General features: G+C 42.0%; 1 protein-coding gene across 1 annotated transcript in view; it reads right to left on the minus strand.

Moving 5' to 3' along the window:
* The window catches only part of SH3RF3 (SH3 domain containing ring finger 3), a 307,356-nt gene that overhangs the window by 31,986 nt on the left and 261,749 nt on the right, over window positions 1-13,621 (minus strand). Inside the window, exons 5-7 of the mRNA XM_060233755.1 lie at window positions 11,265-11,365; window positions 6,358-6,528; window positions 4,180-4,427 (exon numbers count right to left, since the gene is read on the minus strand). Coding sequence (XP_060089738.1) covers window positions 4,180-4,427; window positions 6,358-6,528; window positions 11,265-11,365 — 520 coding nt within the window. The remainder of the gene's footprint in view (window positions 1-4,179; window positions 4,428-6,357; window positions 6,529-11,264; window positions 11,366-13,621) is intronic.

The raw sequence follows: 13,621 nt of genomic DNA on the forward strand, positions 1-13,621 counted from the left end.
TTTTTGTACGTTACAATTAATGTCTTTGTTACTTTGCTTAAGTGGCCCTGTGGCGCAGAGTGGTAAAGCAGCAGTACTGCAGTGCTGGGGTCTGAACTCTCTGCTCATGACCTGAGTTCAATTTTGGCAGAAGCTGGATTCAGGTAGCCGGCCCAAGGTTGACTCAGCCTTCCATCCTTCCGAGGTCGGTAAAATGAGTACCCAGTTTGCTGGGGGGAAAGTGTAAAAGACTGGGGAAGGCAATGGCAAACCACCCCGTAAAAAGTCTGCCGTGAAAACGTTGTGAAAGCAACATCACCCCAGAGTCAGAAATGACTGGTGCTTGCACAGGGGACCTTTCCTTTCCTACTTTACTTATTGCTGTTTTTGCCTAATGAGGACTTCAAGAACGTTTTGCAGGAAGAAAGCCTGGCCTTCCTCCAGGTGTGGTCTTGCAGCTGAAGTGACAGCCAGATTCGCTCTCAGAGAGGAGGGCCCCAGTGCTTGAGAACACAGAGGCCGTTTTCGCACTCACGTTTTACTGGCGCGAGTACCCTCCTGACGCCGGCGAATCTGCATGGATTTCGCACCAGAAGCGCCGGCGCTCCCAGAAGCGCCGGCTACTTCCGTCGCTAAGCCAGCGCAAACGGAAATCGCAAAGATGCAGGAAAACGTTTGCGCTGGCTTAGCGACGGAAGTAGCCGGCGCTTCTGGGAGCGCCGGCGCTTCTGGTGCGAAATCCATGCAGATTCGCCGGCGTCAGGAGGGTCGTGGCGCCAGTAAAACGTGAGTGCGAAAACACCCAGAAGGAATAAGCACCCAGTGATGGAGGTGATCGAACTGGTGAGGGATTGTCATCCATGAGCAGAAGCATTTCTGTTTACTGTCCAAGAAATACCTTTTCTTTTTCAGGAGTACCTTCATCAGAGCTGCTAAGCAACACTGAATATGGGAATGTGAAAGAGAGAAAATCAAAAGGCTGAAAACCACAAAGGCACCATGGAAAAAACAGTAAGAAGTTCTCCTTCAACGTACCAGAGGAAACCAGAAAAAAACTTTGGCCAATTCTGCACTAGACCTTTAATCCTGCTTCAGCCCTGTTCCCAAACTGACTTTCTACACTAGAATCATAAACTCATTACAGATGGCCAGCTCAGGGCGGCATCAAACTGCCCCAAAGAGATCCAGCTGGCAAAGGAGTGGACCAGAAGCCTCCAGATGGCATATGGCCCCGAAACAGGGACGGGCTGCGTGCGCAGGTAGGCAGATGTGCATGTGTGGATGTGCATTTTTGATCTGCTTGCCTCCCATCCCCGAGGTGGCATAAAACACCTGTCTGTTATCACCCACAGAGTTGTTTTCTATTATTCTAGTGTAGAATGTCAGTTTGGGTACAGGGCTGAAGCAGAATTAAAGGCCTAGTGCGGAACTCGTGTGTGTATTGTTTCTATGTTGCCCATGCCCCTAAACAACTTATTGCTGCAAGTTTTAGGCAGGAAGCAGAAGATTCCACCACCACCCCCCTGCACAAGGCCAGGCTCCAAACAGGAAGTCAACAACCTCAAGGGAAAGCTGCAAGACGAAAACATCTGATTCCTGAAACAAGGACGAGAGGCTGTTGCAAGCAGACGGCAGTTAGGTGGCAGTTCACCAGAAAAGTCAACACCACAAACTCTGAATTCTGGCTAGAAGGGGTTGAATTCTATCCCCCCCACCAAGAACAAAAAGGAATTTAGAACAAAGCAGTAGAAGTGCACCTTTAAGACCAACTAAGTTTTATTCAGAATGTAAGCTTTTGTATGCTCTTAAGCAGACTTCATCAGACAAATGGGAATGGAAGCAGCAATTCTTAATATAAGTGGGCAGTGTAGAATCATGGAAATATTTTTAGCAGATTAAAAGAATCACAAATAGGGATCTGTGTTTGTTAGTGTTAGGACAAAACAGGGCTGAAAAAACACTGGAGGGTGATACAAAGCAGACTGCTGTTGTAGGTGCAAAGTGCCATAAATCTAGGCAACATTCTGACTTTGTTAGCTTAAATAGAGGGCATGGTTTCTCAAGAGACTATAACATGCATTTTAGTTTGCCATTATAAAAAAGGAAGACATTAAAATACAGAAGAGGATGGGTTGGTATATGCAATAAGACAAACAGCCAATATCCCCCATTTGAGTATGTCAATACAAAAAAACAAAAACAACCCCCCCCCCCCAAATATTCTGATACTGGTTCTGTTATGGTAAGAAAAGCAGCCAAAGCAGGCCACTCATAGCCAAGGTAGGAGTTTCTTCATACTTGGGAAATTCCCAAGTATGCAGAAAAATAAGACTTCAAAAGACATCCTCACTTCAAAACAAGGTTAAAAGAAAAGAAATAAAGAAGTAGTAAGCAACATTAACCCGAGAACTTTAATAATTCTGGAAATGGGTGACTATAAAGGGTGGAGAGATTTCCAAATTCTTCTCACTTTGCATGATGTCTCAGAGGTGCACAGCTTTTTTTCTCATGAGGTAATTTATTATTCAGAGGAAAGCCTTCCATCTAGTTTTAAAAGCTTCTAATCATGGAACTATTCACAGCAAAAGAATTTTTAAAAATTAAAACAAAGTAACAGATCATCATAGAACTGAAACAACATATTATACACAAAAAGTCAGCAAGATCTTTATGGCCATAAATTAGCAGACCATCTAGTCCCCTTGTATCCCAATGATGTGGTCTTATTATTGCATTCTGCAGTAGGTATGGGACATCAAGTGTCTCTGTCACCAGACTCTCAGACCAATTCCTCACTAGCAGTTGCTCCACCCCGAGCATCTGCTTTCCTCAACTCAGGTGATCGATTCCCCACCAGTTGCTGTGTGGGTGCATTTTCATCTGTGGCTCTCTGCAATTTCCCTCACTTCCTAGTCTTGCTTTTTTGAGATCTGGAAGCCACAAAGGACACTGGAGGGAGCTGCAGATCATAATGCGCCCATACAGCAACTGGTGGGGAACTGATGGTTTGAGTTGGGGAAAGCAGAAACCCAGGGGCAGAGCAACTGCTAGTGAGGAATTGGTCTCAGTCTTCATGCAATACCCCTCACCAGAGCTTTCTTGGTAGAAAAAGCCCAGCAGGAACTCATTTGCTTATTAGGCCACACCCCTGACCCAAAGCCAGCCATAACTGTGTTCCTGTGCGTTCCTGCTAAAACAAACAAACAACAAAAAAAAGCAATGCCCCTCACAATACATCAAGTAATTATTTTTAGAATCTCCCAAGGCTCCTTATCCCCAGCATTCTAAGAAGACTGGGAATATCTCTCCTTCTTCTGGTTTTCAGTTTGAAAATGCAGAACTTTATTACTGAAAACATATTTTTCTCAAAGCTTTTTTTTTTTTTTTTAAACCCAAACATAATCTCTATAATATATTCATTCCCATGAAAATCTGTGGAGAGCATAAACATTTCATGCTGTGACTAAAAAAGTCATTTCACCTGCATGTACACAATGTGACATCTCTGCCAGAGAATTAATTTTTTTAAAAATTTTCAGAACAAGTTTGCACAATAGGGAAGAAATCTGGTGATCATCAGGAAATATTTCTGAAGTTATTGAATTGCAACAGGAAAACAATTAATTTACGTTTATTTACTGTGTATTAAAGCAAGATGCTGTAAATGCTCCATTAATTGATCTGCAAGAATTCATCTTTTGAGTCAAGAATGCCATCAAGAAAAAAAGGCTAGACTACTGTATGCATGTTTACATTTCTCTTTTCACAAGGAAGCAGGCATTTCAGACCTCTGGCTTGATCACCTGTGTTTGGCCTCTGTAATAAATTCCTTTCATCTTTCAAATGCTAATAAATGTTTTAAAATGTTAAGCCATGCTTTGTTTGCCAAACGGACTTAGGAGGTTTAACCTTCTTTGTGTGGAGGATGTTTTATGCGCCAAAACAAATCTGTGTAAATATTTGTGAGTGCTGTAATTGATTTCAGCTGTGGCAACAGGACAACTCGATGAACAAAATGCAGTTCCCCATCAATCAATAAATACTACCCTAAATAAAACCTATCCTTATTGCCTGCTGAGTTTTAAGCAGAGTGGAAGATTCCCCCAGGAAACTGACAGAGAGGAAAGGATTCCAAGGCCTGGTACCTCTGAGATACAGGATCAGGACCAAACGACCAGACACAACAAGGACTATACATACCCATTTGTGCAGAACTGCGAGCCTGGATGACAGTGGGCTGAGAAGAATACCTCGAGCAGCTATTCATCTGTGGGGAGGCTGTTGGCAGTTGGGGTTGAACGGGAGGGGTTGTTATTGGGACGGCAGGTCTGGTAACAGTAGCAGAATTCATAAGAGCTGGGCCTCCTGTGTGAACAGCTCCAAGAGAGCCTTTTGCTGTTGGAGACCCTCCTACTAGATTCCTAGGCTGACCAGCTCCTGCAGGAACTCTTGAAGAAATCAAGAAAGAAAGAAAAAGGAAAGTTAAACGCAAATATCGGCATACTGCAAGCCATTTAATGATCTCTGCTACTGGACTGCACTCCTCATTTACTTCTGTACTTGACTCCATTTTATTTTTTCCTCTGTTTCGTTCTCTCTTTTTTAATGCTCATCCTTTCCTCTTATGCTCTTTATTTCCTGTAGCTGCCTGTTTTACAATGAAAACCTAAGCGAAGTTTCACCCTTCTAAGTCCACTGATATCAATGGAACCCAGAAGGGTATAACTACGCTTAGGGCTGAAGTATATGTAGTCTACTGCTTTTCCTTTCCTCTTCTACTCATTATTTCCTCTGGCTGCCTGTTTTACAATGGAAGCCTAAGCAAAGTTCCACCCTTCTAATTCCACTGATATCAATGGGGCCCAGAACTATGCTTAGGCTGAAGTGTACATAGACTACGGCTTTTCTTTCCTTTTTTCTTCTCCTCTAACAGGAGGGTTTTCATGGAAGAGGGATGAGTGGATGAAGTGGGCCATCACTGTTGTTATTAGAGTTTAAAAAGACATATGAAGGTGACCCCCCATAAATATGTCCTACCCTAAAAAATATTTGATCTTCTCGGATCTTGGAAGGCAAGCAGTATTGGTCCTGGCTAGTCCAGGGATGCTATGCAAAAGCAAGCAATGGTGAAACACCTCTGTTTGTCTTTTGCCTTGAAAACCTTACAGCAGGGGTGTTAAACATGTGGCCTGGGGGCCGAATCAGGCCCTCAGAGGGCTCCTATCAGGCCCTTGAGCAACTGGCTGTCATCTGCTTCCTTCTCCCTATCTCTTGCTTCCTTCTGCATAACAGCTTGCTTTGCAAGGCTTGCTCAATTGCACAGGAGCTACAGAGTAAAACCTCTACTTTCTCCACTGGCTGAGGCTCCTTCCTTGGAGAGGAAGAGGGGATGGCAGAGCTTGTTTTTCCGTTCTTTCTCAATTGCACAACAGAGCTACTGAGTCAAGTCTCTCTTCCTTTTCCCTCCTGGTCCCCTGGAGAAGGAAGGAAGGAGCTTCCTTTGCCCAGTTCCCTGGATCCCATGGGAGAGATATAAAGAAAACACCTTTAATACCAACAAGTTTTAAACATGTTTTAAGGGTTTAAAAAAATAATTGTGTCCTTTATAAAATTTATATCTCTGCTACCTAATCTTAAATAGGTATACACATGGCCTGGCCCGACAAGGTCTCATTTATATCAGATCCGGCCCACATAACAAATGAGTTCGATACCCCTGCCTTACAGAGTCACCATGGGTGATAACAGATGGGCATTTTGGGGTGGATGGGAGGTGTCCCAAATTGGGATGGCTCAAAAAGCCGTCCTGAAACCTCCACACACTCCCGCACAAGCCGTCCCCATCCCGTCCATGGGGTAACATGGGTGTGTTCAGACGGCTGTTGCGCACCATTCCTGTCACATTTTCCCCATACATTTTCAGTAGTCATGTGCATGCACACTCATGTGCACTGAACAGTTTTTGTTTTTAAAAAGCAGGGTACGACTTGAGGCAGTTTGGTGGTTTCACAACACCAAGGTGCCTCGCTTGCACCCTTCCACTTCCAGATGCAAAGGAGGAGACTGGCGTGCAGCTCAGATATTTGCTACCATTTCGGAAGTGGTAGCTTTTTGAGTCGCACTGTGGAGGACGGAGGACAGGATGAGGATGGGATGAGGACGGGCGGTAGATGTTTGTGTGTGGAAGGTTTTTTATGTCTTTCAGAAGCGTCTCTGAGTCAGCCCAAAGTGCCGGTCTGTAATCACCCCATAAGTCAGCTCTGACTTGATGGCTCTTTCCACCACCACCATTGATGGCTATGAAATGCACTGGAGGAAATGTGTACTTTAAAAGCAAGGGTATTCATTTATTTTCACAACTGCCCCACTATCTCTCACCTGGAAACGGGAGTTACATAATTGCCTGGAAAGACTCCAGACATGCCATTTCTCAAAGAGGTCCCTTTGAACCAGCCATCCTGACACTTCTCAATGACGCGGTACATTTCACCCTTGCGAAGCTCCAGTTCATCAGTCTTCTGGGGCTTATATGCATACAATGCCAGGTAACTGAAGGAAAGGAATAACATCTGTTGTGAATGGAAACACACAGGGCTGCATTTTAACTTAGCGGATAAAAAAGGTTTGTTTCCTAGGAATGTATGTTCCTCAGATGTGAAGGCAAGAGAGCACTTAGCGAAAAACTGTAAAGAATGGCTAAGAATATTGATTTAGACAACATGAAAGTGGAGAAACAATGGATGGCCCCAATCCAGGTAAAGTGAATGCTGACTTCTAAGTTCTACTGAAAGCAATAGGAGTTTATTTGCCAACTACTTGTTAACACTGGTTTCAATAGGTCTGTCATAGCCACAGGTAATTTTTTTTCTGGTTGAGGGGCACTGAAATGAAAAGCAACAATGAAACACTTAAAAAGTCATAATAAATGCTGCAGATTTTTAAAAAACAAACAGTGCAGAGGGAATCAGAGGAATTAATTACAAGGAACCCTTTGTGAGCAAATGTATCCTAAAATCATCAGCAATAATCTACAAATAAAATAATTCCTAATCACTCATTTATGGATTTTGAGTGCATAAGGAACAATGAGAACTGCAGTTTTTGTGCTAAATTCTGCACAAATTCTTCTTGCAAAAGGAGTACCATACAATATGATGGGAGAAGATCAGTCTTACAAAATAGACCCAAAAGAAAAAAGGGAAGAAACAAAAAAGAAAAGGAAAGAAATACTGAGTACTATACCCACAGTGACTATGTCAGCCAATAACAATGATGCATTTCTTTTTTTACCTCTGCTCTCTAGGAAATATAATTGAAGAATAAATCTTGTTGATTTTCTGTTTCTTTACAATACAAGGGGGTTTTGTTTGTTTTGTTTTTTACTCTTCTGCAGGCAAGAAACAAACAGCAGTAATTATAAGAACACTTATATTCAGTAACAACTCCTGTAGGCATATTTTGGCTCTATTTACCATGTGCTTGCAGTATAACGTCTTAGTCAAATAATTTGTATTTCTGTTTTACAACAGACTTAGGAAAATAGCCTCGTATTCTTTGCTGACCAAACATATGCAGATATCATGGCACGCCTTCTGCAAACAAGTTAAAATGGTCATCGTACTATTACCATATGCTTGCTACGGTACAGTTATGGGAGATTTTCTTGTTCGTCTTCATCACCACCATGCAGGGACACAATGGAAAGTGTTAGGCAGCACTTTCTGAGACTATAAACAAGGATCATCTTAGCATTTATTGCTGGTTGCGGTAGAAGGCTATGTTGTCTGACCTTGCAGCAAAACATGCTGGACAGCATCAACATTAACAGATCTAGAGCCTGAATCTTTTCTCTGCTTCTCAGTGGCACTAGGTGTGGATCCAATTCAAGGGAAAAGAACACACTGATTTCTCTCTGGGGCTGGAAGTTAGCCTATCAGTACCTTTGAAGGGATTTCCATCAATGGAATGGGACTTCCCACCCTCCTGCTGCAGCTCAAAATGCTTCCTGAAATGTTGTTCCTGCGGGGGAGGGGACCCCCAAGAACAATGTGAAGGATCCATTGGGAAGTCTGCAGAAAGAGGACAGAATCAGTGAAAATTGCACCCCTTTTCTATTTGTGGAAATCCTCTGTAGAATCCATCCAACTATGTGAGGGCCTTTTTTTGGGAAGAACAGTGGTTGGGAGAATGTGGAGATGGACATCAAGTGTCATGACCCCATCCAAAGAACTGTTATTGCTACCAGACATCCAAGACCAGTGCCATATTGTGCTAATCAGAGAGCCAGTTTCGTGTAGTGGTTAAGTGCATGGACTCTTATCTAGGAGAACTGGGTTTGAATCCCTACTCCTCCACTTGCACCTGTTAGAATGGCCTTGGGTTAGCCATAGCTCTCCTTGAAAGGGCAGCTGCTGTGAGAGCCTTCTCAGCCCCACCCACCTCACAGGGTGTCTGTTGTGGGGGGAGAAGATATGGGAGATTGTAAGCCACTCTGAGTCTCTGATTCAGAGAGAAGGGTGGGGTATAAATCTGCAATTCTTCTGCTTCTAATCAGGGATTGCAGTGATTTTTTAAAATAATATTTAGCAACAGGTTTTGGCTTTATGTAGAATGCATCTGGTTGATTTAGCTTAAGTAAAGATCTGCAACACATGATGCTTTATTTCAAAGTTTGAAATCCTTTGTATGTCAGACTGCAGCAAGTCCTGCTTCTCCATTAACTATTGGCATAGCTAATACGTCTTACAAAAACAGCTGTTTAACAAAATCTGATTTATCAAGACTTCTATGTCGACTGAATTCACACTTCTTCACTTGCTCAAAGTCAGGAGAGAGCTGTGCTTGACAACCTGTTGTCAAAAACATGTAAAAACTATTCTTGTTCAGAAATGACCTAGTTAACTGGGAAAAAATGTTTTTATTGTTCCTTGGCGTGTGCTTTTGGCAAAGAATTGACATCAACCGTGTTATCCAGCTATGAAACCTCTGGACAGGGCTGCTTTTCATTATGTGCTGAGATACATTTTTGCAGCACAGATAAAATTATGAAAAAGGGTGGGGGGAAATCACCTTCAAAGCTGCAATAAGATGACACTTTGCAGTTTTATGGGTGGGATCTAGTTAAGAGACACAGTTTTAATCTATGACATTCGGTGCTAAAAGTTGCCTGCCAGAATTTCCTGCTTTAACTTTGGCCTGAGGGACTGAACTGTGACTGAATTTATAACACTGAATTCATCGTAGTTCGGTTAATGTCATCTCTGTGGGTCTATTATAAGCTGGAGATACAATTCCTTTGAAGTGAAGCCTGGCTTCCAGGCACGAAGAGCAGGAAGATGGTTATTTTCCTTTTCTTCTGCATATATAAAAATACTCCATAACTTGATCAAATGACATGTCAAAGGCTACCGACAGTTTTAAAAATGCCTGGTGTTCAAATGTGTGAAACTATTTAATACTAAGACAAACTGCTGGTCTCTGGGATCTTAGGTCCTGCTTTTCAATATTTTTAAACCGGGGTTGTCAGTCTCCAGGTGGCGGCTGGAAATCTCCTGGAATTACAACTAAATTCCACGTAACAGAGATAAGTTCCATTGGAGAAAATGGTTTTTTTGGAAGGTGGACACTATGCCATTATAAATCACTGATGTCCCTCTGCTCCCCAAACCTCACTCTCTCCAGACTTCACCCCGCCCCTGCCCCCCAATCTCCAGGAATTTTCCAACCCAGAATTGGCAACCTTATTTTAAGCAGATGTGCTAGTGAATGAACCTGGGACTTTATGCATCCAAAGCAGCTGGTGATTCAGACTCCGAAAGTTTTATTTAGTTGGCAGCTGAAGTAATTTCTATGAAATAAGCATATTTTTATGAGGTATGGTGACATGATATTTTAAAATGTTTTGTATTGCTTTATTGTGCACTAATGTATGTTGGCCCCATTTGCAGGGTGGCAAATGCAGGATAAAATGCTCTAATAAATGAACAAACTATGAATGAACAAACTGAGGAACAAAATTCCTCAGTTCTGCCCCACAAGGTACCTCATTTGCCTGTAAACTCTTGACAGAAAAAAATATCTCCTAAATCTGACCTCCAGGTAACAAGCACAGAACCCACTGCTTTTGTTTGGCTTCCAGAAACAATAAGAGCAACCCTCACCCCCATTCTGCAATGGTAGAATCACAATTAAACCCATAATTATGGGTGTAATTACAGAGGATCAATAGCATAGACATTTTTACTATAATGTAATGTAGTAGCTCTGTAAAATGGAGTGCATTTGCATGCACTGTTCTTTAAAAATTAAATTACATTATTGACAATACATGAAATTCCCACTTCCTAAAGAAAAGCCAACTGAATTTTCATAAAGGCTGATAATTCATTGAATCTCTTGTTTGGACAAAACAGATTATTCAATACAGAGACTATTTGAGGGAGGGGAGATGGTATCCTGGAGATAAGTTTCTGTTTGAAAGAAGAAAGCTGACTGAACTACATAAAAATGAAAAGCACATTCCCACAAAGTGGGAAGTTTGCACAATGAATTTGTTAAATTTTAATAATGGTCTAAGAAGAGGAAGAAAAACATGAGTTGTTTTTATATTCTGCCCTTCATCACTCAAAGTACTCTTGGAGCAGCTTACAATCACCTTCCCTTCCTCTTCCCACAACAGACGCCCTGTGGTAGGTGGGGTTGGGAGAGTTCTGAGAGGCTGCATGTGGAGGAGTGGGGAATCAAATTTGGTTCTCCAGATCAGAGTCCACTGCTCTTAATCACTACACTGCTGGCTCTCTCTAGTTAGCCTTCTGTTCTTTCAAGTCATATTTAGTCAACCTACACTCTCTTAGTCTTACACATAGCATGTTAATTTTATGTCTTCATTTATTTCCGCTAGAATATATAACTGGATGGTTTTTATCCTAGAAATCATTCTTCCTAACAATGACAGACTCAGGTGTTCAATTGTATGGGAGCGTTATTTCATAAGCGATTTAATTTACTGCAGCAGATTTTCTCTTGCTGATAGGCACTCAGGCTGCCATACAATGATTCATACAGCCATAATAAATATCTTGGAAGCTAAAAATGGACTATGTAAAGAAGGTGACCTGGCCTTTCACTGTTCATTTTTCAATTCTGCCAAAAGACTGGGTCATGTCCAAGACAGTGATAAGTACGTGTGAAGTGTTCTCATAAAAGACTTCCACACTGCAAATGATACAGCAAAAACGATTTGTGGTTTCTTTATACCGTATTCAGGGCAAAAACTGGAGGCTTACATATTTAGAGGTAGCTGGACCTTTGGTGGTGTCACTTGATCTCCACTGATGGTGCTTGCTCTGGGTCCAACCATGATTGCAGATCCAGCTAATGGTGACTCCTAGAAAGAATACAAAAATGAGTGGTTATATAATATATATATAATTATATAACCATATATAATAATTATCATCATATCATTCAGTTTGTATTGAAGATAATATAGCTTTTCATTCCCAGCTCACAAAGCATTTCAAAACATGAATCAGACAAGAGCTTCTCCCACAGCAGGTAGAATTCACCTTTTTAAAAGAAAATGTTATGTTTTCTGTATCAGAGATCCCTAATATAGCTCCCATTGGGGTACCAGGCTTGCGACCAGCATCCCCAGGAACTGCGGGGGCAGGGGGGAGATAATGTTTTGTGATACATGATGTCACATCTACCTGAAACCATGTATGTGATGTAAGTACGTTAAACAAAGCAGGAGTCAAGTTGCACCTTTAAGATCAACCAAGTTTTATTCAGAATGTAAGCATTTGTGTGCTCTCTAAGCACACTTCAACAGATGAGGGGATCAGGTATAGTGGCTTGGGTGGTCTTAAAGGTGAAACTTGACTCCTGCTTTGTTCAACTGCTTCAGACCAACACGGCTGTGCACTTGGATCTATATAAATACATTAAGAGATACTCTGGCTGTCTCCGAAAACTCATGGTACTTACAGTTTTTGGGGACTTCCAGAGTATCCCCCAATGTGCTTGGGGTTTGAGGCAGTCATGACAGCGCCCTACACCTTTCTTCCATCAGTCTGGGGAATAGGAGTAAGGTTGCCAGATCTCCCGCTGGCAGTCCCCTGGCCCTCATAACCACTCAGTAGGCTGGTGGGACAAAAAAAAAAGGGGGGGGGGAGCATTGCTGGAGTGCTGATGAGATGACATTATTTCCAAGGCAAAACCAGAAGTAAAGTCACATTGCTTTATGATTCAGTGTAAACCAGATGGTTTGCTTAGAAAATGCTGTTAGGCCTCCCGTGCAATGCCACCCCTCAATGTCCACACTCCTTCAATCTCCCATTGGGTGCCAGCCACCGTCAATCCTAGGTGGGAGGGTGAAACCACCAATGAGATCTCTGACACCAGAAGCAGGCAACTGGTAAGCCTATCTCATATCTCATGGGGCCACAGTGCTCACCAATGGTTTCTTTTGTCTCTCATCAGAATAGAAGGTGCTTCAGAAGAGACTAGGGGACAATACCTTCATTTCTGCCGGGTGCCCATTCAGAAACAAGTGCCCCTTCATCATAGGAAAGACATATACATTTTAAATTGCCCCTCATAATGGTAGCCATTTTGAGATTGATCCTATTCCCATAGCAGCCATTTTGTGATTAGTAGCATTTTCTATGGTGGCCATTCTTAGGAGCACCCACTCCCCATTCTCGTAATTCCAAAAGTGCCCACAGGACCAACAAGATTGGGGATATTATTTTAGATCCATCATAACCATGAATGGTATGTGTTAGTACAGAAGTGAGCAAAGGCAACAATTCACCAAAACAGGGAAAAAATAATTATCAGGGATTGCACTGGAATTAAATCTGCCTCTTCCCCTCAGTCACCTCAGAGGCTCAGCTATTGAGGAAGAGTGTATGAATTTTAAGAACAGGCTTTGATAAATAAATCTGAATATCATCACAAAACAATGAGATGTTGCTTCTCTCGTTTTTTTTTTACAAATTGTGTAAGTGTTCTGCAGGCATTTCAGATATGTGTAGATTTTATATTTCCCCCTGAATGGTGTCAGCAGTTCTGGTATGCATTTGGAAGGTCTAATGGGCACATGGGGCTTCAAATCATGGTAGCAGAGCTGTTTCTCAGAGTCCTGGGAATTCTGTGATGTACTCAATTGAGGTTACCTATTACATATGGAAAATTCCTTATGTAAAAGGGATGGGGCAGTTACTCTATTCATAGATATTCCCACTCTGGGACTTTAGCTTCTATCTTGTGAATGTGTTGGCTGCAGAGTCAGATGGGGAGTTCTAATTTACCTTCAACAAAGCTTTCCCTCTTTCTCTAGGGTGTCTAGAGCTTGACTTTCATCAACTGGAAGAAGAATTAGAACATAAGAATTTAAGAGCAGCCATGATGGATGAGACCAGTGGTCCTGCATTGTGTTTTGCACAGTGGACAACCACATGCTCTTAGAAGGCACAGAAGACAAAACATTTCTCCTATTGCTGACTCCCAGCAGGTTATTTACTACCTCTAAATATTAAAATTCAATTTATCATGGCTAATAGCTACTGATGCACGTATCCTTTATGAATTTGTCTAATCTTTTAAAAACAGCTAAACCATTAACTATCCCAACATC

The sequence above is a fragment of the Heteronotia binoei genome, chromosome 3 (genome assembly GCF_032191835.1).
Source record: "Heteronotia binoei isolate CCM8104 ecotype False Entrance Well chromosome 3, APGP_CSIRO_Hbin_v1, whole genome shotgun sequence".
Taxonomy (NCBI): Eukaryota; Metazoa; Chordata; class Lepidosauria; order Squamata; family Gekkonidae; genus Heteronotia; species Heteronotia binoei.